The 27,500-nt window shown below is 46.9% G+C and overlaps 6 protein-coding genes across 12 annotated transcripts in view; 5 read left to right on the forward strand and 1 right to left on the reverse strand.

The window, feature by feature from the left end:
• The first annotated feature begins 4,738 nt into the window (after positions 1–4,738).
• LOC306842451 (uncharacterized protein) lies at positions 4,739–7,757 on the forward strand. The gene is made up of 4 exons (XM_079372732.1): positions 4,739–4,998; positions 5,540–5,635; positions 5,763–5,834; positions 5,935–7,757. Exons 1-4 carry the CDS (start codon positions 4,930–4,932, stop codon positions 5,962–5,964), a joined length of 267 nt encoding a protein of 88 aa, XP_079228858.1. The 5' UTR covers positions 4,739–4,929; the 3' UTR covers positions 5,965–7,757.
• Position 7,758: 1 nt separating this feature from the next.
• Positions 7,759–11,015, reverse strand: rpp30 (ribonuclease P/MRP 30 subunit). Its single transcript, XM_079372731.1, has 12 exons — positions 10,843–11,015; positions 10,047–10,105; positions 9,891–9,944; positions 9,749–9,814; positions 9,531–9,602; positions 9,178–9,267; positions 8,780–8,896; positions 8,664–8,693; positions 8,497–8,534; positions 8,190–8,269; positions 8,017–8,103; positions 7,759–7,933 (listed from the first exon to the last, which is right to left on the reverse strand). Exons 1-12 carry the CDS (start codon positions 10,997–10,999, stop codon positions 7,890–7,892), a joined length of 894 nt encoding a protein of 297 aa, XP_079228857.1. The 5' UTR covers positions 11,000–11,015; the 3' UTR covers positions 7,759–7,889.
• Positions 11,016–11,155: 140 nt separating this feature from the next.
• nudt13 (nudix (nucleoside diphosphate linked moiety X)-type motif 13) lies at positions 11,156–15,201 on the forward strand. 2 transcript variants are annotated; one of them, XM_079334446.1, is made up of 10 exons: positions 11,156–11,276; positions 11,589–11,657; positions 12,058–12,198; positions 13,085–13,227; positions 13,349–13,456; positions 13,574–13,680; positions 13,756–13,881; positions 14,120–14,231; positions 14,334–14,488; positions 14,600–14,775. In XM_079334446.1, exons 3-10 carry the CDS (start codon positions 12,116–12,118, stop codon positions 14,645–14,647), a joined length of 882 nt encoding a protein of 293 aa, XP_079190572.1. In that variant the 5' UTR covers positions 11,156–11,276; positions 11,589–11,657; positions 12,058–12,115; the 3' UTR covers positions 14,648–14,775. The 2 variants fall into 2 exon arrangements, with proteins under 2 accessions (XP_079190572.1, XP_079190571.1); XM_079334445.1 differs by having other exon boundaries at positions 11,158–11,276; positions 14,687–15,201.
• A 318-nt stretch (positions 15,202–15,519) lies between these two features.
• LOC306817502 (uncharacterized protein) lies at positions 15,520–18,561 on the forward strand. The gene is made up of 5 exons (XM_079334444.1): positions 15,520–15,872; positions 16,397–16,559; positions 16,660–16,718; positions 16,798–16,900; positions 17,142–18,561. Exons 1-5 carry the CDS (start codon positions 15,699–15,701, stop codon positions 18,164–18,166), a joined length of 1,524 nt encoding a protein of 507 aa, XP_079190570.1. The 5' UTR covers positions 15,520–15,698; the 3' UTR covers positions 18,167–18,561.
• An 832-nt stretch (positions 18,562–19,393) lies between these two features.
• Positions 19,394–24,460, forward strand: LOC306817498 (TBC1 domain family member 12-like). 5 transcript variants are annotated; one of them, XM_079334436.1, is made up of 17 exons: positions 19,394–19,566; positions 19,732–20,030; positions 20,127–20,502; positions 20,727–20,829; positions 21,114–21,158; positions 21,412–21,539; positions 21,627–21,709; positions 21,794–21,911; positions 22,025–22,131; positions 22,259–22,321; positions 22,405–22,496; positions 22,662–22,733; positions 22,842–22,970; positions 23,144–23,253; positions 23,436–23,593; positions 23,798–23,901; positions 23,989–24,457. In XM_079334436.1, the coding sequence occupies exons 2-17, from the start codon at positions 19,763–19,765 to the stop codon at positions 24,007–24,009; spliced, it is 1,977 nt and encodes a 658-aa protein (XP_079190562.1). In that variant the 5' UTR covers positions 19,394–19,566; positions 19,732–19,762; the 3' UTR covers positions 24,010–24,457. The 5 variants fall into 5 exon arrangements, with proteins under 5 accessions (XP_079190562.1, XP_079190561.1, XP_079190558.1 ...); XM_079334435.1 differs by having other exon boundaries at positions 19,732–20,502; positions 20,730–20,829; positions 23,989–24,460; XM_079334432.1 differs by having other exon boundaries at positions 19,732–20,502; positions 23,989–24,458.
• Positions 24,461–24,632: 172 nt separating this feature from the next.
• noc3l (NOC3-like DNA replication regulator) overlaps positions 24,633–27,500 on the forward strand; it is a 6,934-nt gene continuing 4,066 nt past the window's right edge. Inside the window, exons 1-9 of one of the 2 annotated variants that reach the window (XM_079334431.1) lie at positions 24,634–24,818; positions 25,371–25,575; positions 25,718–25,841; positions 25,972–26,126; positions 26,206–26,277; positions 26,386–26,516; positions 26,774–26,935; positions 27,047–27,140; positions 27,300–27,475. In XM_079334431.1, the coding sequence (XP_079190557.1) occupies positions 24,810–24,818; positions 25,371–25,575; positions 25,718–25,841; positions 25,972–26,126; positions 26,206–26,277; positions 26,386–26,516; positions 26,774–26,935; positions 27,047–27,140; positions 27,300–27,475 (1,128 nt within the window). In that variant the 5' untranslated portion in view covers positions 24,634–24,809. Of the gene's footprint in view, positions 24,819–25,370; positions 25,576–25,717; positions 25,842–25,971; positions 26,127–26,205; positions 26,278–26,385; positions 26,517–26,773; positions 26,936–27,046; positions 27,476–27,500 lie in introns of both variants that reach the window. The other variant, XM_079334430.1, reaches the window with a different exon arrangement.

The raw sequence follows: 27,500 nt of genomic DNA on the forward strand, positions 1-27,500 counted from the left end.
ACACTGCCACCCCGTTACCACCTCTGGGTAAGTCAGACCACAACCTGGTCCTACTCAAGCCACTGTACAAAACTATGATCCAGAGACAACCGATAACCACACGCACCTTCAGAAAGTGGTCTCCCGAGGCAGAGGAGGCCCTCAGAGACTGTTTTGAGACCACTGACTGGAGTGCCCTACAAGAGACCCATGGTGATGACATTGAGGGCGTCACACACTGCACAACTGACTACATGAACTTCTGCATGGACGTTGTGGTTCCCACTAAAACTGTGCGCTGCTTCCCGAATAACAAGCCCTGGATCACCAGTGATGTCAAGGAGATCCTTAACAGGAAGAAAAGGGCATTCAAGGAGGGAGACCAGGCAGAGCTGAAGCGGGTGCAAGGGGAACTCAAGGTCAGACTCCGAGAGGCAAAGGAGGATTACAGAAGGAAGGTAGAACAGAAGCTTCAGCAGAATAACATGAGAGAGGTCTGGGAGGGCATGAAGACCATCACAGGCTGCAGGAAGAAAAACAACAACGAAGAAGACGGGGACCCTGAGAGAGCAAACCAGCTCAACTTGTTTTTTAACAGGTTCGACAGCCCCGTCGCTGCAGCCAGTGCCTGTCCCCCCAGCACCCCTCTACACACCCCCTCCCCCCCTCCACACACCCCCTCCCCCCCTCTCACTCCTCCCCCCCCCAGCACCCCTCCTCCCCCCCCCAGCACCCCTCTACACACCTCCCCCCCCCCCTCTCACTCCCCCCAACACCTCCACCAGAACAGATACAACCTCCAGTGACAATCCATCCCCCCTCCCCCCCACCATCACCAGAGACCAGGTGAGCAAGGAGCTGAAGAGACTCCGCCCCAGGAAGGCAGCAGGCCCAGACAAGGTGTGTCCCAGGATGCTAAAGGCCTGCTCTGCTGAGCTGGGGGAGCCACTTCAGCATATCTTCAACATGAGCCTGCGGCTCGGGAAGGTTCCTGTGCTCTGGAAGACCTCGTGCCTCACCCCTGTCCCCAAGAAGAAGAACCCCAGTGAACCAGGCGACTTCAGACCAATCGCTCTGACATCCCACGTTATGAAGACCTTCGAACGGCTGCTGCTCCAACACCTCAGACCCCAGGTACAACACGCACAGGATCCCCTGCAGTTTGCATACCAGGCAAAGGTGGGCGTGGACGATGCCATCCTCTATCTTCTACACAGGGCTTACTCTCATCTGGACAAAGGGAGCAGCGTGATGAGAATCATGTTCTTTGATTTCTCAAGCGCTTTCGACACCATCCATCCCCTCCTACTGAGAGACAAGCTGACCGAGATGAGGGTGGACTCGCACCTGGTGAGGTGGATCACGGACTACCTCACAGAGAGACCACAGTACGTCAGACTGAAGGACTGCACATCTGACACTGTGGTCAGCAGCACCGGAGCACCACAGGGGACCGTGCTCTCCCCCGTCCTGTTCACCCTGTACACCTCGGACTTCCAGTATAACTCTGAGCTCTGCCACATGCAGAAATACTCGGACGACACTGCGATAGTTGCTTGTGTCAGGGATGGACAGGAGGAGGAGTACAGGAGCCTGATCGAGGACTTTGTGACGTGGTGCAGTGCCAACCATCTGCAGCTTAACACCTCCAAGACCAAGGAGATGGTGGTGGACTTCCGAAGGAAGAAACCACATCTAGAACCTGTTTCCATCGGCGGGGTCGACGTGGAGGTGGTCAGAACCTACGGGTACCTGGGGCTGCAGCTGGATGACAAGCTGGACTGGTCGCCTAACATGGACACTACCTGCAGGAAGGGACAGAGCCGTCTGTACTTCCTGAGAAGGCTGGGGTCCTTCAACATCTGCAAAAAGCTGCTGCAGATGTTCTACCAGTCTGTGGTGTCCAGCGTCCTCTTCTACGCCGTGGTGTGCTGGGGAGGAAGCTGCAAGAAGAGGGACGCAGCACGCCTGGACAGACTGGTGAGGAGGGCCGGCTCTGTGGTGGGTACAGAGCTGGACTCACTGGTGACAGTGGTAGAGAGGAGGTCTCTGGACAAAATGCTCTCCATCATGGACAACACACACCACCCTCTGCACAGCACCTTCACCGGGCAGAGGAGCATGTTCAGCGAAAGACTGCTGTCACAGTCGTGCTCCACGGACAGACTCAAGAACTCTTTTGTCCCCCTGGCAACAAGGCTGTATAACACTTCACTGTCACGGCAGGGAAGAAGCGCACGGTGATCCCTGGAATCTTTTTTCACTTTTTTCTCACTCCTCACCTGCACTACTGACCTCAGAGTCAGCCCCCAGTTGGACACTGTAATGCATATTGATAGTCACCTTACTGAGCACTGGTCACTTTAAAGATAATCACCCTAATCATGTCTGGTTTCATCCTACTGTTGTGTTATGCTACATCTGTAAGGGTTGACATGATCACCCTAATTAGGTCAAGTTTCACTCTATTGTCTCCAACACTTAATGCTAATCTGCCCATCAATAGTTGGGTACTTAACGATAATTACCCTAAGCACTCCTGGTTTCACCATATTGTCTAGGTCACTTAATGCAAATCACTGCTCCTTTAAGTGGGTGAGCCAATTTACATTCCTGCATTGACTGTTTAACGACTGTACTCACACCTCTGGCATAAGCTCAAACACCTCTGTACATGCACATGTAACTAGTTTCTAGAAGGTCAGCACTTTGTTTCTAAGGCTCTTTAACTGTTTACAGGTCTCTTTTAACCAACACATATTTTTCTCTCCTCACAGGTTATGTACATTATGCCATATTAGTTTTAAGTCTAACTGCTAATGCTAACTGCACAGGTTTAACATATAATTATGTTTATTCTTAGTCACATAGGGGCTGCTAAATCTGTTTGGGGGATTTGTATACAGAGGGGAGGGGGGACAGCGGGTGTGTATTGTAACTAATGTCTTGTGTCCTGCCTGTCTGTATACTGCTACTGAATGCCTTGAATTTCCCTCGGGATCAATAAAGTATCTATCTATCTATCTATCTATCTTTAAAAAAAATACCTTAATATAAACGGGGTTTTTTGCTTCATTATATTTACATCTGTCCTGACTGTAATACAAATACTGCTGACAGTCTGACTGAGGTTCTTTAAAGTTTGTTATTAAGAAACTTTATTCTAAACTTTTTTTTGATTGATTTTAGCCATTCTTGATTTTAACATTTAAATATTTACCTGTTACTTTTACTCTATGTTGTCTTGCCTTTTTTAAACTGACTGAACTTTCATTGCTGTTGCTTGTTGTGTCTGTATCTTTTCCCTATAAATGATGATGACTCTTAAATGTGGAATTAAACCAGTGAATTCATCTTCAGTGTTGTGAGTATATTCTGCAGGACTACATTTTTAAATCATGTTTTAATTCGGTTTGATTTCATTCATTTTAAGTCTCGCGCTCAGCTGTGCAATGACCGGCACTCTGCTGCCCCCTGCTGGTCACATGTTGATACTGCGACCTCAAACTGTGCTCTCATAAACAGAGAAACTTCAACTCTTCTGTCGTTAAAACGTGATTTTTTCATTCAGTTTTTAAATGTCTTACAGTTTTTTGTTTAGTTTTTAGTGGTTTCTAAATTATTATACTGATTTTTAATTGTTTAATGTGTTTGTAGTAACTATTTTCTGTAGTGTCTTTTTTTCTATTGTGTTCTGATGTAAATTTGAGATATTTTGATTTTTTTTTTTTAAATCTCTTATGATGTGTTTTCTGCTTCTGGAGTCACGTGAAGCACTTTAGATTCCCTTGAAATGTGCTCAATAAATAAACTTACCTTGTTGTTGTTGTTGTTGTTGTTGTTGTTGTTGTTGTTGTTGTTGTATTTTATTTGTGATTATTTTAGAAGTTTTGAAGCGCGTCTCTCGATGTCCTTGCTTCAAAGATCCCGGAGTTCTCCAGATCTCGTGAGAGTTTGTGATCGCTCTGATTGGTTACTCCTATTATGTGACGTCACTCAGTTTGAACTGGAGGTGAACGGGAAAGTGTCAAAAGTGAAATGTCAAGTTTACAGAAACAATACTTCCGTTGTGAGAGATGGACGACAAAATAAAGGCACATTGTTTTTGGGATATTTTTTGTACAAGTTTATATTTTTATTTTTATTTATTTAAACTGGACAGGAGTTTAGTTCAGGCCTATTGTCTGAGGATTTTTTAACTTTTAAAATCGCCTTTCACATCTTGCAATGTCCTTTAGACTTCAGCTCAGTCCTTCATACACCAGAATGACCTCTTGTTGTTGTTATTGTGTTCATTTGATCTGTTCTTAATTTCCTTTATATTGATATACTGTTGTTATCTTTGTGTTGCTTTACAGGAAAAGGAAAAACATGTTTTTACTTCACTATAGAGTGTTTCCTCTTATCGTTTTTAAAAATCAGTGTTCATTGTTCAGTTTGTATTCGTTGTGTATGAGGTGTAATTACGATATATTTATTTATCTTATTTTTATATTGCTCTTCTGTTTACTCTCACTTTGTTAGGAGAGCTGCTCTAATGTACGCATAACTTACTGTCCTCTACCTGTGCAAATAAATATCTCATCTAATCTTGACTTTATAATAGTATCGATAAGTAATTCAGTAATAAGCAAATAGTGAAAACATGTCACTTTATGTAAACAAACATTAAGAAAAATCACACTTTGTTGTTGTAATAAATGAAAATAAAAACGCTAAATGAATCCGGTGCTTTTACTCTGAAGGACTCGGATCTTGAAACCGGAAACAGTGATGTATTTTCCGTCTGCGGTCATGATAAGGTCGGTCAATAACAGCAGCAGCAGCTCACAGTTAGAGCAGAGTTGAATGAAGTGAAACAGCTAAACTTAACGCTCCTTAATGCTAGCTGTTAGCATCAGTGCTAACTCAACTGAAGGGTTTTTGGTCTGTTAGCAGCTAGCTGTTAGCATGCAGTGTGCTAACCGCCTGAAGAAAAGAAGTCTGGACACGGAAGTAGAGCCGTGGAGCTGCAGAGCGGTCAGTGTGTGTGTGTGTGTGTGTGTGTGTGTGTGTGTGTGTGTGTGTGTGTGAGTGAGAGTGTGTGCGCGCGCGCGCGCGTTGAGCTCGTGCGTGTGTCTTTGAGTACATGTTGTGTGTGCGTGTTGATAGTGTGTGTGTGTTGGTAGTGTGTGTGTGTGTGTTGATAGTGTGTGTGCGTGTTGATAGTGTGCGTGTGTGTGTTGATAGTGTGTGTGTGTGTGTTGATAGTGTGTGTGCGTGTTGATAGTGTTCTTGTGTGTGTGTTGATAGTGTGTGTTTGCGTGTTGATAGTTAGTTTGTGTGTGTGTGTGTGTGTGTGTGTGTGTGTGTGACAGCTTCAGATGAGATGAATCTGTGTAAGTCATCCTGTCAGTTAATAAAAGATCTTTGCAGCAGGTCAGCTGACTTTAGAGTCACCTGTTCTCAGGTGTGTCGAGGTTTGTCCTCGATGTTTGAATGTTTCCAGAGAACAATAAAACAGATTAAAGTCCTCGTTCATGTTTGATTATCTGACTTTATGATTTAAAATGTTTTTCAGAAGCGAATGTGTCTGGAGGCGGAGCTCTTGTCCTCTGAGTGTCCAATGGAAACTTCGCTCAGTTTCACCTTGTCCAATCAGCTTCAGGAACAACAGGTGAGTGTCGGTGGTTGTATTTCTGCCGCCATGTTAAACTCAACCGTGTTGCACGCTTGGGCGGGTTACTCGAGTGATTTGTCGGGGAGCCGTTGCCATGGTAACACAGTCTCCTGTGCATCTTCAGATGCAGGTCGGTGCTGTTCGGCCGACTCGACCTCCTGCGCTCTGCTGCCCCCGCTGTCTCGGGGGAGAACCGGTGAGTGACTCCAACTTCACGAGGAAGTTGGAAAAGTTCAACCTCTGCGAAGCTTCGTTTTCAGAAGGTGACGCCTGATTTCATCCTCTTTACCTTCCAGGGTCACATCAACCACATCATGGGTCTCTGAGGAGGAGGGGCTTATCAGGAGGAGGAGCCCTGGGTCCCTTCATTGACCTCCCCAAACAAACTTTAAATCCTTCCAGACTGACAGAGGCGTCCCATGAGCACATTTCTGCTCGATGACATCATCACAAGCTCACACACTGAAAGGACCAATCGGGTGCTTTGTTTGTTAGATCTCGTCGCTTTGACTGAACGTGATCGTTTGTTCGTTCCTCCCTTGGAGATTCGATCATGTCATTGACGCGGTTGAACGACTTTGTGTCACTTTAATTTCTATAGCAGCGTATCTTTCTCGATGGTGTGTTTAAGGACACTCCGATATCAGAGTTTCACATGTAGAACGAGCACACTCCTTCTCTAAGGTCTCGTGGCTGAATTTAACCTTGCTTGAAGTTTCCAGAGAAAATCTGAATAATTAAACCGCCACAGCTTCTCTGCTGTTCGCAGTACTCCGATGTCCCGATGAACTTGAACGCACCACCCTGTTGAGTTTGAAGACTCAGCAGAAATGTTTAAAAACAGACGTTTGAAACTGTTTATACAGTGAGTTTAAGCCCCGCCTCACACGTGGCATATGATTGGTTGACACGTTGAAAGGTGAGGACACCTGAAACTGTGCTTACGAAATGTCCAACGTTCAGTGAACTCATCAGTTTAATAGGTGTGTGTACTTTGATATCAGCGAAGATGATTCATCAATAATCAGTGACTCTGCTGTGATTGGTCAATCAGTCAGCTGATTGTTCCAGTAGACATTAAAGGGCTCTTACAGTTTTTATGAACACAAAGTAAGTTCGTTAGCTTAGCTTGTAGCCACATTTGTAGACGTTTACAAGAGATCGACCTCATTGGTCCTACAGTAAACTGTAGTCCCTGAACACAGACTCCGCCCACACTGTGACGTCACTCTGATGTCACACAGGCTTTTTGGGGGTGTTTCCAGTAAAATCCCACGATGCCTTTTTTTTTTTTTTTTTTTTTGTCGAACGATTTCAAACATTTTGTATTTTTGGGGATATTATTCCAAAATATGATTCTAGAAAAAAATCAGATGATGTTGATACCCGTTGGTTGCCATGGCGCCCAATACTGAAAATATTTCACTTCCAGAAGTTTTCATCGGTGTCAAACAGGAGTCGTTTAAAATGTTTGTATGGCGACGAGCCGTCGATACTTGATAAGGTTTAAAACCTGTGTTGTATTTTAAAACGATCAAATGAAGGGATTTATTTTTCAACGTGACGTTTTGAATTATCCGTTTTTTATGAACGATTCTTTGTATCTGTGTCGGCCTGGGATCTGAAGCTTCAGGCTGTCAGCATTAACCAGTGAATCATGAATGATCTGTTATTTTATTAAAGCACACAGCAAGTAAAATACTGTCATCTTATGACAGTACAATCCTACAAAATAAAAGCCTATTTTAATTTTAAATGCAAATTAAAAGGATTTAAAATGTGTGATTGAAAAAGTGAATAATCTTGATTGATTAAAAATTAGAGATCACTCGTGATAAAAAATGTTATTGCTGGACAGCCCCTCATCTAATTTATAAAACATGATTTCAGATTAAAAGACTTCCTGTCAGTCACAGATTATTTAAATGTTTAAGGTGGCATTAACTAAAAAGGGAAACCAAACGTTTATATTTTTGTGATGCAGAATTTTATTTTTTTTAAACTTGTAATCTGATTGAATGTAAGAGCTTATATTTTTGACATCACATTGTGCTGACCAATTAAAACGCAGCGTTTGTACCAAGGACTGATTTACAAAATAAAAGACTTTGACAAAGAACGTCTCTGAGGTCTGAAAAAAATAAACTGTTTATTGTAAAAAGGAAATTAATGTCTGAACAAGAAAACTTAAATCTCAACAGTTTGTGAGAAACAATTAGAATCTGTATGCCCCGCCCTCCTCAGCTGTCAATCACTCAGTCAGCTGTTTCGCTTTCTTGGCTGCAGGAGCTTCACCTGTTCAGGTAAAACAGATGAAGTTTAGAAACAGCAGCTGTTTGTTTGTTCTGCAGCAGTTATCGAGCTTACAGTTCACTCACAGTCTGCAGGTGGAGCCTCCTGCTGGTCAGGAGTCTCACTGCAGCGCTTCATGCTGTAAACGATCCCCCCCGCCGTCTTCCTCGTTTCTGACAAACAAACAGGAAACACGTCCAGGTGTTGTTTTCAGTCGATCACGAATAGATGAATGGATTCATGTTTTGTGGATGTTTACCTCCGTGCAGCACGACGGATCGACAGGTGGAGGAGACGGCTTCTTTAGCGTCTCCGTCAGAAAGGCCGAACAACGAACCTCTGAGGAACGGGTCAGGAAAAAAACATGTTCATGCTGTAAAAACAGGCTTTTTGAATGGGTGTGTATGTGACTTCCTGTGCTGCTGCAGCCAGCCTCTAGTGGACACTCCAGGAACTGCAGGATTTTATAATTCAGCAACGACTTCCCGTTTAAACACCAGAGGCTGTTGATTGGTCGTGACATATTTCAAACTGAAACAGGACAGAACCACTGACAGGAAGGATACAGGTTACTGATGTCGTACGGTCCCCTGAGCTCCAGAGGCTGAAACACACACACACACACACAGAGTGAGGTGGCGGTGTGATGTCACATGACCACATCAGGAGGATTTGTGTACATGAATCTGAGCGGTTCGATAACGGTTAGAAAAAAAAAAAAACGACCACTCACCGTCTCCGCTGCACTCGACAGGATTAAATTCTGAAACACAGACAGACAGAATTTACCTGCATGCTCCGCCTCCTCTGACATCATCAAAACAAGTGACATCACACCAGCCGACATACCTTCCCCTTACACGTCTCCACCAGAGCGACGGCGTTCGCGATGGTGTAGCGCCTCATGGTGGAGTCTCTGATGGCAGCAGAGTACGAGAGTTCGAACACGATGCCCCGCTCCACCGCCTCCACGCACACACACGCACACACATTAACACACACACACACACACACACACACATTAACACACACACACACACACACACACACACACACACACACACACACACACACACACACACACACACACACACACACACACACACACACACACACACACACACACACACACACACACACACACACACACACACACACACACACACACACACACACACACACACATTAACACACATCTATCGAGTTGGATGTGAGATAATAAAAATGGCGTTCGTAACGTTTCTGACCCCGTTGACCGGGCTTCTCTTGATGATGAAGGGTCGCTTTTCTGTCACTGAGATACAGATGATGTCAACGTCCAGGGTGAAGCACGCCACCTGAACACACACACACACACACACACACACACACACACAATAAACACGATAATGTGTGTATCATAGACTAATAGACCGTATTCTCACGGCGGCCATGTTGATGCACAAACAATAAAAAAACTACGTCTCCCACGTTGGGTTACAGACTGGAGCCCCCCGCTGTGCCTGGAGGTGGTTTATGACACGTTTGAGCGTGTCGTCACGGCAACAAGACCGCTGTGGGATTATGGTGTACGCTGTGTTTTGTAGCGTCGGTGACTCACATGGAACAGCTTCTCTGTGGACGGTTGCACGGCCAGCAGGTCGAACGCACTGAACTCTCGACCCGTCTTTTTCTGAACACACACACACACACACACACACACACACACACACAAACTGTCAGCACACAAACGTCGTCTGAGAGGGGGCGGAGCTAAGTTTACTGTGCGTGCTTTGCTCGGAGGATAGGGAAAGAAAGAAAGAAGGCGTTGACACTCACAAAGTGGCACTGCTCTGTCATCAGCACAGTCAGCCTGTTCAGCACTCTGATTGGACGACAGCGACCCTGACAAAGAGAGCGAGGTTACACACCAACAGGAGAGACATCATGATCATGTTCTTCTTCCTCGTCTTCGTCCTACCTGTACGATGGGCAGCTTATCGATCAGATCTTTGATCGGTGTCGGGACGGGAACCTGAACACAGAAAGAGACTTTGTTTTGATTTTACGAACGATTAGGGGGCGTGGCTAATCTGACTGCATCACATCTGCTTGTCAGGAGGACTTTGACTTTGACCTTTGACTTTTTTATCGTCAGTTCGTAGGTGTAGTTGATGGCGACCGTGGAGTAACCAACTGAAAAAGAAAAAAAACACAAACGTATAAATTATCGTCATGATGTTTATGTTGGATGGAAAGTGCTTCGTAATTTATTTTGAAAAGCTCAATACAAACATGTTCCTTTATTATTCAACATCATATCGATACGAGGTGATAATCAACCCGAGAGGTGACAGACTGAAGTCAGCTCTCATTTGACCTTTGACCTTCTTCTACCTCTGTGAATATGCTTTTTACCAGAAGTAATTTAGTGCCGAATTTTCCCCCTTGCTCATCTTTTAATGTGAAATATATTAATTTGAGATTTATTGTAGTTTAATTCATAATAAGAAGGTCGGACCCTTAAATTATGAAATTTATAGCAGGAATTTTGTATTAAAGTTTGTTTTCTGTCTGTGAGAGAAAAAACTATAACTAACTTAACTAACTTAATAGACTGCTGAGTAAAGTGAATAATAATGGTGTGTCACGTTAACGTGTTTTTTTATTTTATTTTAGTTTTACACATTCTGTTATTTGACTATAAATGAGGGAAACTTTAAATTGCAAACTTTTTAAATGGAGTTTGTTCTTTAAATGATTCAGCTGTTTAATCAGAGCCTCTCTGGACAGCCTGGCAGATGTTTAAAACATCAGTTTATTGAACTAACTGGACTAAAACACCTGAGCTCTGATGCTAGCTGAGTTAGCTTCTCGTGCTGCGTTCACGGAACTCTGTTTAAAAAACAGCTGATTGAAAGAGAGAGACTCACGGTGAGCTGCCGTCTCTATCAGACTCTGCATGCGGCTCTTATCGGCCGTGTAGTTCACGTTTAAATCCATAAACACAGACATGATGCTGCTATGTTTGTTGCCCACTGCTCTCCAAACACATGTGGAGTCGAAAGGCCTGATGGGAACTGTAGTCATCCCATGTAAACAAACTAGGCGAGGCAACTTGGACACCGGAGCGTTTTGTTTTCATTTTAAATCTTTGATTTTAAATCATTTTAAATTTATTTAGCTCAATATCTATCAGGAAGTTATACAACATGTTGGTATATTTTAAAGGTTGTGTATTTCATGTGAAGTGAGTAAAGTGGCCAGTAGAGGGCAGAATCACACCGGCTGCCAAATAACAGAGCAGAAGAAGAAGAAACAGAAAAAGGTCACATAAGCTCCGTGTGAAGTAGAGAAGAGGCTGCAGGTACAACACACACACACACACACACACACACACACTCTCTCTCTCTCTCTCTCTCTCTCTCTCTCTCTCTCTCTCTCTCTCTCTCTCTCTCACACACACACACACACACACACACACACACACACACACACACACACACATACACACACACACACACACACACACTCACACTCTCTCTCTCTCACACACACACACACACACACACACTCACCTGCACCCTTTTAGATGGTGACTTGAAGCTGTGCGTCATCCAACCAAACCCCATTTAAAAATCTGTCACATTCCTGATCTCTTCTCTTCCATACATAACAGCCACTGTGACCTTTGACCTGCTGTGGATCCTGACTGCCTGCTGTGATAGCAGTTCACATTTCATCCGGTGTAAGTAAAGAGCAAGTCAAGAGTTAATTATTGTTTTCACCAAAGCCAATATGACTATATGAGAGTGAATTAAACATGTGTTTAGTATTACTGTTTAATAATTGCAGCATGTCCAAATATGCACCGAAGTCAACATTGTAAGGTGGAGACTCAGATTCATGTTGAGTTATTTAGTTATAATGTGTAATAATTATTAAAATCGTTAAAAACATCTAAAATGACGGATTTCTGAGGGGGATTCTGCATTATTGCCTCCTCACACACTGCACACACTCTGAGATGTTTATGTTGTTTTATAGTTCTTATCCTTAAAGGTGAATATCTATATATTAATGTTAATAAGATGTTAAACTATGATGACTGTATTTAACTATGTATAGGGGGGTTAATGTGTTCTCAGGGAGAGGAGTGAGTCCAGTCCAGTTCAGACCCATTTAAACTGGTTCAGAGTGGAGGCCATGTTTAAGCCACTAAAGATCCTCCTCTCTGCACCAACATGTCTGCAGACCCGACAATGCTCAGGCTTCGTCTCCAGGATGAGGTACAGAAACTGAAACTGGTTGTTGGTTGACTGGCTGAATGGAGGGATGGATCGGTGGATGGATTGATGGTGGCTTGGTGAAATGTTTGGAAAGGTATTTGATTGGTTGGTTGGAAGGTTAGCTGGATGGTTGGTTGACTGATTGGTTCAGTGGTTGGTTGGTTGGTTTGACGGTTGATTGGTTGGTTGGTTGGTTGGTTGGTTGGTTTGACGGTTGATTGGTTGGTTGGTTGGTTTGACGGTTGGTTGGTTGGTTGGTTGGTTTGGCGGTTGATTGGTTTAATGGTTGGTTGGTTTGAGGGTTGATTGGTTGGTTGGTTTGATGGTTTGATGGTTGATTGGTTGGTTGGTTGGTTTGACGGTTGATTGGTTGGTTTGATGGTTGATTGGTTTAATGGTTGGTTGGTTTGATGGTTGATTGGTTGGTTTGATGGTTGGTTGGTTTAATGGTTGGTTGGTTGGTTTGACGGATGATTGATTGGTTTGATGGTTGATTGGTTTAATGGTTGGTTGGTTTGATGGTTGATTGGTTGGTTTGATGGTTGATTGGTTTAATGGTTGGTTGGTTTGATGGTTGATTGGTTGGTTTGATGGTTGGTTGGTTTAATGGTTGGTTGGTTGGTTTGACGGTTGATTGGTTGGTTGGTTGGTTGGTTGGTTGGTTTGACGGTTGATTGGTTGGTTGGTTGGTTTGACGGTTGGTTGGTTGGTTGGTTGGTTGGTTTGAGGGTTGATTGGTTGGTTGGTTTGATGGTTTGATGGTTGATTGGTTGGTTGGTTGGTTTGACGGTTGATTGATTGGTTTGATGGTTGGTTGGTTTAATGGTTTGTTGGTTTGACGGTTGATTGGTTGCTTTAACAACTCATTTATTGAATATCCTCTCAGGTATTTAAACTGGCTGAAGGAGGATGATGAAGCGTGTGCTGCAGCACTGAAGGACGCTCACATTTTTCTGTTCCATCGTTTGTCTCCTCTGCTCCAACCCAACCGGCAGGGAACCTTCACACCAGCAGTACTCACCTGCCCAGGTAGACAACCACAGAGCAACAGCAGCAGACAGTGTCATCTTTAAGGGGTTCAGATATATGGGAAGAGAACCACAGGCGGATAACCTGATGCATATTTGAGTTTTCTGGATTTGTATTTCAGACGTTCAGTCCATCCTGGAAAGATTCGGCTCTGACCAAACCCTGCTGAAGGAGTCTGTTCTGATTGGCTGTTCAGAACAGAAACAGGCTCAGTTCTGTCTGGACGTTGGTGAGAAAACGGATTATTAAATGATAAATGCTGGAAACTCCGCACAGTGGACTGAGACCCTGAATGCACCGGCCTACCTGGACTGTGGGTTTAACTGTTCTGTATTTGTTTCTCCAGGAGATCTGGATCAGGCAGCAGTAGAAAAAGAGTTTAAAGGAAAGTTCATCGATCTGAGGAAAGCTTTCTTTCTTCTCAGGGAAGAGGAGGCGCCCCTTGTGGCCAAGGTGTGTAACTCCATCAGTACAGTGTGTGTCCTCCTTGTGTACAGGATGTCTAACAGTTTGGTTTCTGGTCTCCAGGGTCAGGCTCTGCTGCGCTGGCACCAAACCAGCAGATTCTGCAGCGCCTCGGGTCAGCCCACCACAAGCAACCGGGCAGGAAGTCAGAGAGTCTGCAGCAGCAACGGCATTGTCTACTATCCAAAGGTAACGCAACTCCAATCAAAACCAGATCTAGACTACCCTAAAAACCAGCTCCAGTCTAAAAATAGCTCCAGACCAGGTTCGACTGGTACCAGATTTGAACTACAACACAATCTGTGTACAACAACTTTTCCTGATTCGCTACAAGCCAGGTTCTAAATCAAATCTAAACCAGATATAAACCTTGTGACCTTGTTGCGGTCGGTCCTGGTCTGACTGTTTCTGATTGGTTCTCCTCCAGATGTCTCCGGTGGTGATCGTCCTGGCGTCCGATGGGAAACGGTGTCTGTTGGGCCGACAGCCGTCCTTCCCTCCAGGGCTCTACAGCGCTCTGGCCGGCTTCTGTGACATGGGTCAGACCTCCAGTCTTACCTTTTCCACTTGTCTGGTAACCCACCTGTCTCTGCTCCTATTAAACTCACCTGTGTCCACCTGTCCTCCTGTCCGCTTTTTAGGGGAGACTCTGGAGGAGACTCTGAGCAGGGAGTTGGCCGAGGAGGTGGGTTTGGAGGTTCACAGCATCTCCTACAGCTCCTCGCAGCACTGGCCCTTTCCTTACAGCTCCTTCATGGTGGGCTGCCACGCCTCTGTAAGCCCCGCCCACTCTCAGGTGAGCAGCCACTCATCAAAATACAAAATAAATCTACTCTTTGCTCTTAAAAGTTGTATCTATAAAGTGTTTACACTTGTAATTATGAGATTTATGTTGATCCTGAGAAAGACAGAGGACCGGGCGCTGAGCCCTGAGGTACACCTGAGCGTCAGGTGACTATGAGATGAGTCCTGTTACCTGCTGTTTGTCGTCCAGTTAAAGGTGGACCACGCGGAGCTGGAGGACGCTCGCTGGTTCAGTTTGGAGGAAATCACTGCCGCCCTGCAGGTGAAGCCTCCGTCCAGGAAAGGTGATAACCCCGCTCTCTGGCTTCCTCCAAAACATGCCCTCGCTAACCGCCTTATCGTCGAGTGGGCAGACGCCAGGAGGGCGGGTGAGGGTTAAACCGTGTAACCAATGAGGAGCTGCTAATCTCCTCCAAACAACCACGAATCATCCACAAAGAGACTTCAGCGTGTGACATCACGCAGGACTGGAGGTCACATGACGACCAAGCTGATAAAGAAACTTAAAGTCACTTTATGCAGTTTATATGTTTGGACATAACTCTACAGTTCAGATAGATAGATATATATATAGATACTTTATTGATCCAGAGGGAAATCCAAGTAGTTCATCAAACTACTGTGACATAAAACGACTACCTCACTTTTTACTGACTCTGTTAGTGAGCTGATGTTGTTTCAATAAAACTGTAATTTTATTATCAACTCTCTGATTTAATTGTTTGGTTTTTTTCAAATACAGTTTTGAGTGTGTGTGTGTGTGTGTGTGTGTGTGTTTGTGTGTGTGTGTGTGTGTGTGTGTGTGTGTGTGTGTGTGTGTGGCATTTGAATGAAAATCGGAATCCCCTCAAGATTAATGAAGTGCATCTTCTAATTTAACACCTGAAAATGAATTTTAAGTTGGTTAATTTAGGAGAAAAATAATAAAAGGTTTGATTCATATTTAGGTTCCTTCTGTTTTTTAATTGTGTGACAGAACTATGTAGAAGTGACGCCACCATAGTGACAGCAGCAGGGGGCGGTATTGCGCCATAAAACTCCAAAGTAGACGAAGAAGAAAGACTTCCTCCAGCTGCTCGGTGTGTAGTTTGTTGTCGCCGTGTCTCGGACTCTTTTCTCCCGTTAAGTTTGATTAAATCACAGACGGAGCTCGGTGAGTTCTCCCCTCACAGCGGGAGGGTCAGCTCGAGGTAGCCGGAAGGATGAGCTCCTCCGCGGCTCTGCACACCCAGCTGGCCGCCGTCATGGAGACTCTGGTCCACGCGGCGGTGGCGGAGCTGGAGAGACTGACGGAGGACACCAGCTGCCCCGGGAGCGACGGCGAAGAGAGGCCGCCTCCGGTGCACCAGAGCCGGGAGAAGAGTCGGGAGAGGACGGTGAGGAGTGAAGCAGGCTGCAGGGTCTAAAGGGTTAACTTTTCATGTTTTACACATTTCTGCTTATTCTTCCCAAGGTTGAATAAAAAGTCATGTGTTCAGAGTTTACAGGACAAGGTTAGGAACTTTGACTTTGTTTATTTTTAATTAGTTTTGACTTTTTGTTTTTTAGTTTCAGTTTCGTTTTATTGATTTTTTTTTTTTATTGTTAAATGAAAATAAATTGTAAGAGGACTTTGGGCAGGGCCAGAAAGCAGGGAGGAGGGAGCAGTTATGGAGCCCCAGGTCAGGCTCGAACCCTGGACCGTCCGTTCTTGAGGACATGATCCACTTTACACAGGGCGTGCCCTATCAGCGCCCCAAGTTTAGATGAATTAGTTTAGTTTGTCAGGGAGCGAGACAAACATTTAAATACTAGTTGATTCTGGCCGACACGTTGTAAAAGAGAATCAGGTGTGAATCATTTGAGCTGCTGTTGTTTACTGTTCCTCCCGTGTTTGTCGTCTCACCCGTGGCGTGCTCAGGTGCTGTTTGCGTCGGTCATGGAGACTCTGGGGAACGAGGCTCTGGGGAAGATCATGAACATCGTGGATGGAGCTGGAATGCTTCTGGAGCCGGAGCCGAGGAGGGGCAGCAAGAAGAGACCCCAGACCAGCATCCTCAACATCCTCAATAACACACGAGTCGGTACGTACGCAAGCAAGCCCCGCCCCCATGAATCAAACGCTCCAATCGCAGGGATACAGCATTTGATGATGCCATACTGACGAGCGCTTTGTTGTCACAGAGGCCGAACATTCATACGGAGTCAGAGCGGAGAGCGCCGAGACGCAGACCTCCTGTCAGGTAAAACCCTGCTCACTCACGCCTCCTTCGTGGTGAGTTCACTGACCCCGACTAATGTCCGTACTTTGCGTCACTGCAGACCAAACAGGAGGAAGCGGAGGAGGGAGCAGAGAACCAGTTTGTCCCGGCGGTCACCATTAAAGACGAATACGGGAACATCGACCTGGGAGCCATCGCAGAGAGTGAGAGAAGGACTGATGACTCATCATTTACATACTTGATTTAAAGAAACATGCAGAGGCCTTTTAGGTCAGGTAAAGGGGGAGGGGCTTTAATGGTCCTACCTTCTCTGGTCCAAACAAATCCAGGCTAACTGTCGAAGTGATCAGATCGATTATTAGACTCTGCAAAAACATCTGAATGATATCTGTCCCTCAAATCAGATATTTGAGTTCAATCAGTTTGTGTTTTTTTTTCTTTCAGGAGCTCGAGCTGAAGCTTCTTCTCCGGTGGAGTTCGAGCAGCAGCAGGAGGACGAGGAGGAGGCGGAGTCACCCGACTTTGTTCCTCAGACTATCACGTGGAAATTCTTTTCGTGCACGTCGTGCGGTAAATCCTTCACGTCTCAGAGTAACCTGAAGTCCCACTACCTGACCCACACGGGCGAGACGCCGTTCTCCTGCGGCGTGTGCGGCCGCTCGTTCCGTCAGAAGCAGAGTCTGCAGAGCCACGCCAGGACGCACACCGGCGAGCGTCCGTACGAGTGTTCGCAGTGCGGGAAGACTTTCTCTAAACGGACGCAGCTGAAGACGCACTCGATCATCCACACCGGAGAGAAACCGTTCGGCTGTGAAGTGTGCGGCAGCCGCTTCAACCTGCTGCAGAACCTGCACCGCCACGCACACACACACACCGGCAAAAAGATCTTTGTGTGCACGCTCTGCGGGAAAGGCTTCACGCGTGCGGTCACGCTTAAAACACACGGGCTCATCCACAGCGGACAGAAACCCTTAAAGTGCGAGCAGTGTCCGAAAACGTTTCGCCACGCAGTCAACCTGAAGAACCATCAGAGGATCCACAGCGGCGCGCGTCCCTTCAGCTGCGACCTCTGCGGGAAAACTTTCCGCCTCGCCGTGAACCTAAAGATCCACAGCAGGATCCACACCGGCGAGCGTCCGTTCAGCTGCGAGGAGTGCGGGAAGGCGTTCAGCCAACAGAGCAGCCTGATCACACACAGGCGCACGCACTCCAACGAGCGGCCGTTCTCCTGCAGCTGCTGTGACAAGACGTTCAACAACTCCAACAGCCTGAAGCTTCACACGCGCGTTCACACGGGGGAGAAACCGTACGCCTGCGAGGTCTGCGGGAAAACCTTCAGCCAGAGCAGCCATCTGAGGACCCACAAGAGACACATGCACGCCGGCGGCAAACAGTACATCTGTGACAAGTGTGGCAAGAGATACTCGGACCAGCGCAACCTCACGCTGCACAAGTGTGTCTACGCGTGAACGAGGCGGCAGCCATGTTGGATCTGACAGGCCGCCAGTTTCCTTAGTTTCAGAGAAAATCTCAATACTTGAATATTATGAGCCAACGATTGTTTGATGGTAGAATTACTTTATTTTTCTTTGGAAATTGAAAATGGTGGCAGGTGTTTAAAAAAAGTTGGGATCTGTTCGACCAATCAGAGCTAAGCATTGTTGAAGTGGGTGGAGCTCGATGTGGTGTTGCGCAAGCCCCGCCCAGTGACTCACTGCACTGTGATTGGTGAATGTATGAATTTAGAGAATGTAAATTATGTTGCTGATGTCTGAAAATGTTTATTAATGCACATTGTTGCTTTTTTAATAATCTAAGAGACGATATTTTCCATTTGTTGAGATATAAAAAAAATATAGAAAACAACTAATCTGTGTGATTTAATTTATAGATTTTTATCAAACAAAATAATACTTATTGTGAATTATGATTTATTAGGGCAAATATCATTCAGACAGGACACTGGAGCGTGAGAGAAATGGAGGTCGGACTTGAACCCAGGCCGCCCGCTTCAAGGACTTCAGCCACTGTACATGGAGCGTGACTGTCACCCGAACCTCCTCGGTGTGAGCGCATAGTGATGACTACTGCACTATTTTTATTTACATATTTAAGTACAAATCTCTTTGTGTCCGTGTTTCTAAATCCAGGTAAATAAATTTGTCAAATAGAAAATAAAACAACGAGGGAAGATAGTGAAAAACTAAAAGGGAAAAATCACAAATACATAATTTAGTATTTCATTGTTTACCTCACATTCCGTCTTGAAAAGAATAGTTTAACAAAAAGTAAATTATGCAAATGACAAACTAAATATTTTTTTTGGGTGGTTTTATTGTGAAAAATTGAAAAAAAGCTCTCGCCTAAGAATATTCTATATGTGAAGTTATCTTTATCTTCAATTTAATTTTAAATTGATTGAAATTTAAACGGTGAAAATGAATTACGGTGACTAAATCTAAAATATAAAGAAAGGATGGAAAGGCAGTTTGAATGAAATAAAAGTGAAATAAAATGAAATTTAAAATCATCTTGGAATAAATGGTGAATCAGGTTGTATGTGAAGCTTTCTTGTTAACTCAATTCAAAGACAAACGTAATTTAATCTCCGGTCCTCTAATCACCTGACGTCATGGTGACGCTCTGCCTACGTCACACAAAGCGAACATGGCGCCTCTCCTGCTCGAGCTCACCTGTCACCGCGGAGGATGAGAACCGCAGCCGGACACAGCGCCTCTCCGCCGGCCTGAGGGCTCCGTGTCCCGGCATGACGCTCCGGAGGATCCCGCTGTCTGTTCGCCGGGGAGGAGCAGCCGCAGCCGGGCTCGTTTCTGTCGAGCAGCGCTGACAGAAGATCCACAGAGCTCAGGTAATGATTCAGAATGAGTGGAAACATCACCTTCATAAATTAATGACGACGTTATGACGTAATCTGTAAATGTGATATTACCTGTCGGCCATTGCACCTGTGTTTCCGTTAATGAGTTTCTCTGGACCTTCAAAATAAAACGTGACTGATGTTCTTTATTCTCAGCAGCTTGACGTGTTGTTGATGTCGGAGTGAAATGGAAAGGACAGAAGATGTGTCCTCTTCACCTGTGACTGTAAAGAAGGAGTCGCACCTTTGCCTTCATCGTCCTCGTCCCCTGAACTCTGCTGATGTCATCACCCAGCCGCGTCCACAGGTCACGTGTTCAGGAGACGGCGAGGAGGAGGACGGAGCTTCCATCACTTTGTCCCAGTGTGCAGATGTCGTCAGCTGTGCACACTGCTTCAGGTCAGACAAAGACATTCAAGGACCAATCAGACGCTGCTGTGATGTCAGAGAGGCAGGTGAGGAGAAGGGGGCGGGGCTTAATCAGACAGGTGATGTCACCCGAATAGTCGGGAAAAGTCCAAACGTGGACACTACCTGTTCGTCCTCCACAGACGGGTTAAACGATAACAGCTGTCATGGACTGGATGGTGATGGTACCTGTGGGGGCGGGGCTACGGGAAGGGGCGGGGCTACAGGAGGCACAGACCTCCACCTGGATGAGCCGCCCTCACCTGCACCTCCACCCAAAGCCTCAGACTCCGACCCTGACACGCAGGAAAATGGCAGCTCTGACGATGAGGCCTTCGTCACCCCGCCGTCGCCGCCAGGTGAACTGAGCCGCCCCGCAGCCTCGGTGGTTCCTCGTCCCAGGAACACGTTCGAGTGCGGCCGCAGACAGAGCGCCCCGACTGAGCTGGTTCAGGACGACGGAGGGTCAGAGTCCGCGCTGCAGTCGAGGAGGCCGGGCATCGTCGAGTACTTCAGCAGGTAAGTCAGACAGTCAGGTGACCACAGCCAGGCTGCTGTGGAGCCACCTTGTGGTCGTTAGAAGAATGACACTGTCGTCAGACCTCGAGTCCACAAGACAAACTGCTTCATCTGCTGAGGCTGATCTCACCCTTTGTGCTCTGTGTGTGTGTGTGTGTGTGTGTGTGTGTGTGTGTGTGTGTGTGTGTGTGTGTGTGTGTGTGTGTGTGTGTGTGTGTTCACAGCAGGAAGCAGCGGTCCGTCAGTCACAGCGTTGCGGGCTGGAAGCTGTTCGGTAAAGTTCCTCCCAAACAGAGTCCGTCTAAACAGGCGAAGATCATCCAGCAGGTAACCACTCACAATCTGCGTTTCTTCATTTTGAATAAAACTTCAAAAAAATTAAAAAACCACACAAATAACCAAATAATCAAGTTAGTTAGAGCCGTGAATCGAGCTTTAATAGTTATTCACTTTTAGAGACTGCCTCAAGTGGACAGTTGAAGAACTGCAGTTTTTTGGGGGTTTCATCTTCAGTCTTCAGCCGATCAGCAGAGTTTTAACACAGCAGCCTCTAGTGGTCATCAGAGGAACTGCAGCTGACTGTTTGTACTCTGACTGTTGTTTCCTTCCAGCAGAGCGCTGACTCTCTCTCCTCTTCAGACCTGCAGGACTCAGGGGTACACACTCTTTACTGCTCCTCTTCATCATCATCATCATCATCATCGCTTTCGTTCTGTTTGTTGTAACCTGCCGTCCTTTATCGCACATCGTCTAACGCCTCGTGATGTCTCTCATTCGGCGCCGTGTTTGATGTTTGATAATCAGTTTCAGCTCACACCAGTTTGCGTCCTCCATTTCTCACCCCTTTGCCTCTGTGGAGTGTCAGCTGTTGTCATGGCGACTGAGGCGGGTCCTGTGATGTCATTGCAGGAGTTCGAGGCACGGCAGGTCTCGGCCCGCGGCTCTCCTACCCATCATGCATCGGGGCAGCAGAGCCGGAGGACGGCGGAGTTTGAGCCACTGTCCACCACAGCGCTGATCCTCGAGGACCGACCGCCGTGCGTCCACTTCCTGTCTCTCTCTGGCTGATTGTTAGGTCACTTCCTGTCTCTCGTGCATCTGTCCTGATGGTGTCTCCGTTTCAGGAACCTTCCGGCAAAGTCAGCGGAGGAGGCGCAGAGACACAGGGAGCAGTACGAGCAGATGGTGGCCGGAGCCAAGAGGAGAGGTGAGTCTCACACACACACACACACACACACACACACACACACACACACACACACGCAGTAACATGTTTGTGTTTGTGTGTCAGAGCTGAAGGAGGCGCAGAGGAGGGAGCAGCAGAGGAGAGACAGACTGAGACAGGAGGAGGAGATCTCCAACAACACGCTGATCTGGAACCACGAGATCCTGCCGCACTGGGACGCCATGTACGAGACGTGTGTGTGTGTGTGTGTGTGTGTGTGTGTGTGTGTGGATATGTGAATATCATAAATGTTGTGATGATGTCAGAGGTGATGTCACAGTGTGTGTGCGGTTTCAGGAGGTCGAGCCGTCGGACTCGGGACCTGTGGTGGGGGGGTTTACCTCCCAGTGTCAGAGGGCGAATATGGAGCGTCGCCATCGGCAACGAGCTCAACATCACCGCAGGTTTGATTGACATGGGGGAAGTCGGGTTGTCACCACTCCAGAACTTTAATCATAAATACGATTGTTTGAAAAATCAATCATCTTTTTATGGATTTAATCTGAATAATTGATCCTTAAAAACAAACAGAGCTGTACGAGATCTTCCTGTGCAGAGCGAAGGAGGCGGCGAGGAGCGTCAGTCGCAACGACGGTGAGACAGACGGACGTCGTGAAAACATAAAATAGCGTTGGGTGAAATGTTTGATGACTGACCGTGACGTGTTTGACCTGCAGACGAGGCGTCGCCGGCTGACGCTGAGTCCAGTCTGGAGCTGATCACGCGGGACATCGCCAGAACCTTCCCCTCGCTCTGCGTCTTCCAGAAGGTGAGACAAAAAGTTCTGACCCCCCCCCAAAGCTTCCAGAGAGCTGGCCAATCAGCAGAAAGTGGGCAGGGGGGGGGGGCCTTAAAGAGACAGTATTTCTTCTTTAGGTTTGTTTGGATCTTTTACTATCCAGACACAAATTGAGCTCAGACTTTTATTTTGAAGGGTGGTCCGTACCATGACCTGCTGCAAAGCATTCTGGGAGCCTACACCTGTTACAGACCTGATGTGGGATATGTGAGTGTCACACACACGCACACACACACACACACAGACTTTCACTTTATAATTTGATTGATTGGCATTTATATATTTTCTCTCTCTCTCTCTCTCTCTCTCGCTCAGGTGCAGGGGATGTCCTCTGTGGCGGCCATGTTGGTCCTGAACATGGACGAGGTGGAGGCCTTCATCAGTTACTCAAACCTGATCAACAGACCCTGTCAGCTCGCCTTCTACAGAGTGGACCACCAACAGGTACACACACACACACACACACACACACACTCACGTCTGCTGTGTACTTGTGAGGACGTGTTCTCACCTAATGTTCGGGGTCGTCACGACTCCAGTTTAACAAAAATCCAACAACATGGAAACGTGTTGAAGTATTGGTTGGATGTGTTTTTAATGATCACGCCCGTCTTTAGATGTTCAGGTATTTCAGGTGCTTCCAGGTGTTCTTTGAGGAATCTCTTCCTCGACTCTTTCTACACTTCCAGTCTTCAGGCGTGACCCCTGACCTCTACCTCATGGACTGGTGAGTCTCCGTACCAGACCAGCTGATAGCCTAGCATAGCGCAAAGACTAGAAGCAGATGGAAGCTGTTAGCCTAGCTTAGCACAAAGGCTAGCAGTTCTTTCAGTCTTCTGGCTGACAGATCTGATATCCATCAGAAACAGCTGATGCTCAATCCTCAGTTTTATCCCCCCCACCCTATAGGATCCTGTCTCTCTACCTTAAGCCCCTCCCCTTGGACGTGGCGTGCAGAGTGTGGGACGTTTTCTTCCGCGACGGGGAGGAGTTCCTTTTCAGGACGGCTCTGGGGATCCTGAAGATGCATCAGGACGACCTGCTGCACCTGGACCTGATCAGCATCGGTGAGTCTTTTTTTGTTTTTTTAATTGATGAAGAAGAAGAAGAAAGCGACCACACAGAGGCAACAGAACGCCGTGAAAAAGACCAAAACAAGCGAAACATGAAGGAAAACAACATTCTGTTTATTTAAGGAGCTCAAGACTCTGACTGGTCTCGGGTCGACCCTCACACTTCCTCAGCGTGTTTCCTTTTTTCCCCTTGTCTAGCCCAGTTCCTGTCCCGCCTCCCCAATGAAGAGCAGCTCTCTGATAGGCTGTTCTCCTGCATCCTGGCCACGCCCATGCTGAGCGGGAACAGGAAGTGGAGCCAGGTGAGTCACCTGACAGACCGGCCGATCACTCTGCAGGAAGATCCAGAAACAAAGCTGACTTTGTTGTGGGTTTTTTTTCTGTCTCAGGTTCTGACTTCGTGCAGCTGATCGACGTTCTGATCACGTTTTTAAAAGTTCCCGTTCTGGACGTGACGGGGTTAAACGATGCACAACAACACGGAGAAAAATCTGATGTCAGATTATTCACTGTTTTCATCATGTTTCAGAGACTCTGGATTAAGGGACAGATTGTGGATTAACATTCAGGTTGCACGCCGTCTAAATTGTGAAAATACGTTGCCAATGTGCAGAAATGTTGCAGACAATTCTTTTTTCTACAATTTAACGGCGTGCAGGAGTTTATCTGCAGTTTTTAACGGGTTCATCTCCTCACCTGTCCGATGACAGAGTTTTTTTATAAAGTGAATTACTTCTGGTACTATGGATCATTAAGATACTGTATCATTTTAAAACATGTGATGTCCAAATAATGCATTAATCGTTTTTTTAATCATGATCAATTTTGTCCCTTCAGGCTCCCCGTAGATAGTCCTGTGATAATGTTATCTTGTACAAACCAACAGACTTTAAATGATATCTGATCTGTTTTCACACTGTTTAATCTTTTACTCTCTGTATTTATTAAATAATATTAAAAACCTTATTCCTGTGTTTGTGTAATTCCACTTCCGGTCGCTGGCGTCGCTGTGTTCTTCTCACATGAAAAGTCCCGTCCTTTATTTCCGGGTTAGAGGTGTGACTCCTCCCCCTTCGGTTCTCAGATCAATACACGTGTGGCAACAAGCTGCTCTTCATCCAAACACAGTAAAACACACCGACACGTTCTCACGCTCACACCGAGCCAAGGAGGCCTGACCCCGGTGTGACCCCGCGTGACCACCGCCGCCATGGCTCCGGTGAGTCCTCTCCGTTAAATGTTTCTGAACTGATCCGGTCTGTGTGTGTGTGTGTGTGTGTGTGGGGGGGGGGGGGGGGCTTCACCTCACCGATGAGTTCATACAGCAGAACAAGTCAAGAAAAAGACCCAAAATATTTACTCTTCACGTCACAGAGTCAGATATGAGAGGTTTCTTTAATTCAATACCGGACAGGCGCGTGCACACACTTTCTCGGGGGGGGGGGCTCAGAGACAGTAAAACCCAGGGCGCCTTAATGTCCTCCTGTTGCAGTCTGGAGCTCACAGAGAGACCTGTGATTGGCTGTTTGACTTCAGACACAACATGACTCCTCCTCGCTTCCTTGTGTCCTCCACCCTAAACAACATGACTCCTCCTCGCTTCCTTGTGTCCTCCACCCTAAACAACATGACTCCTCCTCGCTTCCTTGTGTCCTCCACCCTAAACAACATGACTCCTCCTCGCTTCCTTGTGTCCTCCACCCTAAACAACATGTCTCCTCCTCGCTTCCTTGTGTCCTCCACCCTAACCCTCTTCTTCTCGTTCCTCCAGCCTCGGTCCAAGAAGCGCAAGCCGACGTTCCGCCGCCTGCTGAAGACGAGCGACGTGAAGCTGGGGAACAAACTGAAGAACCGTCAGTTCAAGCAGCAGAACGTCGCCAAGAAGCAGCGGAAAGAGCACAAGAAGCTGCGAGCGGCGGTGAAGGATGCCGCCATCCGGACGCCCCGCCCACTGGAGACGTACAAGAAGAGACCCGGTGAGTGTCAGTCATGTTTCTTCAAGAAGGTCGAGCTTCAACGGGTCAGATGTTTTTTCCGATTTAACTCTGAAGGACTTCATGTCCCATGATGCACTGCTCAGAGCGTCTGATGGTTGAATCTTGTGAATGTGTGTGACAGAGGAGGAGGAGGACGAGGAGTTTCTGGAGACGCTGCCCACAGACATGATGGACGACGAATACCTGCAACAGATGACCGCCATGGCTCGCCGAGCGTCCTTCGTCACAAGAGACCTGTCGTCATGGTAACCACAACACTAACGCACACAAAAAACATCTGTTCACCGTCACGTTTGAAACATTAGTTAGGTTTAAACTTACAAAAACAAACAGAGGGACTGAGGTGTGTTTGTTTCTGGGGGCGGGGCTTCTCAGCGAGCCGGTGCACACCGGGAAGAGGCGGGGCTCCGAGGTGGTTCGCAGCTACGAGAAGGTTCCCAGGAAGATGGCGAGGACGGAGGAGAAGGAAGTGATTCACCTGCTGCCGATCAAAGACAGGACGGGAGTGATTCCTCAGAGCGTGGAGAGAGGTGACGGCGCCGTCATCGACCCCTCTGATTGGTCAGTTGATGAAGATGATCGGTTATTTTAACTTCGTTTGTTTTTCAGCCGTCAAAAAGCAGCCGGAGGAGGAAGAGGAGGAGGAGGAAGAAGCTGAGGAGCTGCAGGAGGATGAACACGGTAAGAATGGCGTCCTGATGGATGAGACGAGATTGAGTGAAATAAAACGCCGTCAGGTCGTCGGTCGACGTGTTTGAGCGTGACCCTGTCATGTTTCCTCCGGGGCAGAGGAGGAGCCGCAGAGCTCGTTGGCGCTGACGGCGGAGGAGAGGGAGGAGCTCCGAGTGGAGAAGATGAACGAGAGGAAGATGACGATCGCTCAACTGGGCTCGGCCGTCATGTCAGAACCTCATAGTAACGTACGAGCGCTCTGCCCACCTGTATTTAAACGTGTGTGTGTGTGTCCAGGTGTTAACGCCTTGAAAATGTGTTTGTTTGTTTTTAAAAGCTGACTTACTCCCCTGTTGCCATAGCAACCCGGCCTCAGATTAGCCTAAAAAGAATGGATGGATAGTTTCAGAGTGAAGCCGGGTTTTTATCTGACCTTTGGTTGCCATTCGGTCGCCGTGTGTAACATGAAGCGTGTGTGTGTGTGTGTGTGTGTGTGTGTGTTCAGATAAAGCGTCTGAAGGAGCTGCGAGGGATGCTGATGGAGGCGGACCCGTGCGTGGCGGTGACGGTCAGGAAGCTGGTGATGGTGTCTCTGATGGAGATCTTCAAAGACATCACCCCCACCTACAAGATCCGACCGCTGACCGATGCAGAGAAGACCACCAAGGTAACGTGTGTGTGTGTGTGTGTGTCTGTGTGTGTGTGTGTGTGTGTGTGTCTCTGTGTGTGTGTGTGTGTGTGTGTGGTGCTGATGTTTGCGATGTGTTTTTTTTTTCAGGTGAAGAAGGAGACTCAGCAGATCAGAGAGTTTGAAGAAGGTTTAGTTAGTCAGTACAAGTTCTACCTGGAGGACCTGGAGCAGACCATTAAAGGTACACACACACACACACACACACACACACACACACACACACACACACACACACACACACACACACACACACACACACACACACACACACACACACACACACACACACACACACACCTCCTCTATCTACTCCCTCATCTCCTCTCTCCTCACCCTGCAGACTGGAAGCAGCAGAAGAAGAAGCGCAGTCAGGCCGTGGGCTTCCAGTCGTACCGCGGCCTCGCTCAGGTCGCCATCCGCTGCCTGTGTGAGTTGATGCTCGCCCTGCCGCACTTCAACTTCCACAACAACATCATCGTCGTCCTCGTCCCGCTCATGAACGACCCGGACAAACAGGTGAGATGCGTTCAGGTGTCTGTGT

The sequence above is a fragment of the Symphodus melops genome (genome assembly GCF_947650265.1).
Source record: "Symphodus melops genome assembly, chromosome: 21".
Lineage (NCBI taxonomy): Eukaryota > Metazoa > Chordata > Actinopteri > Labriformes > Labridae > Symphodus > Symphodus melops.

Coding starts and splice junctions, on each gene's coding strand:
- rpp30 (XM_079372731.1), bottom strand. CDS start 10,999: ATGACTACAGTTCCCATCAGGCCTTTCGACTCCACATGTGTTTGGAGA. Junction 9,945..10,046: donor TGACGATAAAAAAGTCAAAG/GTCAAAGTCAAA, acceptor TTCTGTGTTCAG/GTTCCCGTCCCGACACCGAT. Junction 8,270..8,496: donor CCGTACGACATCAGTAACCT/GTATCCTTCCTG, acceptor CCCGTTCCTCAG/AGGTTCGTTGTTCGGCCTTT.
- LOC306842451 (XM_079372732.1), top strand. CDS start 4,930: ATGCAGTGTGCTAACCGCCTGAAGAAAAGAAGTCTGGACACGGAAGTA. Junction 5,636..5,762: donor ATCAGCTTCAGGAACAACAG/GTGAGTGTCGGT, acceptor GTGCATCTTCAG/ATGCAGGTCGGTGCTGTTCG. Junction 5,835..5,934: donor GCTGTCTCGGGGGAGAACCG/GTGAGTGACTCC, acceptor TTTACCTTCCAG/GGTCACATCAACCACATCAT.
- LOC306817498 (XM_079334432.1), top strand. CDS start 19,763: ATGGAAAGGACAGAAGATGTGTCCTCTTCACCTGTGACTGTAAAGAAG. Junction 21,710..21,793: donor GGCCGGAGCCAAGAGGAGAG/GTGAGTCTCACA, acceptor TTTGTGTGTCAG/AGCTGAAGGAGGCGCAGAGG. Junction 23,902..23,988: donor GGAACAGGAAGTGGAGCCAG/GTGAGTCACCTG, acceptor TTTCTGTCTCAG/GTTCTGACTTCGTGCAGCTG.
- LOC306817502 (XM_079334444.1), top strand. CDS start 15,699: ATGAGCTCCTCCGCGGCTCTGCACACCCAGCTGGCCGCCGTCATGGAG. Junction 15,873..16,396: donor AGAAGAGTCGGGAGAGGACG/GTGAGGAGTGAA, acceptor TGGCGTGCTCAG/GTGCTGTTTGCGTCGGTCAT. Junction 16,560..16,659: donor CCTCAATAACACACGAGTCG/GTACGTACGCAA, acceptor TTGTTGTCACAG/AGGCCGAACATTCATACGGA.
- nudt13 (XM_079334445.1), top strand. CDS start 12,116: ATGTTTAAGCCACTAAAGATCCTCCTCTCTGCACCAACATGTCTGCAG. Junction 13,457..13,573: donor TCAGTTCTGTCTGGACGTTG/GTGAGAAAACGG, acceptor TTGTTTCTCCAG/GAGATCTGGATCAGGCAGCA. Junction 13,882..14,119: donor GCATTGTCTACTATCCAAAG/GTAACGCAACTC, acceptor GTTCTCCTCCAG/ATGTCTCCGGTGGTGATCGT.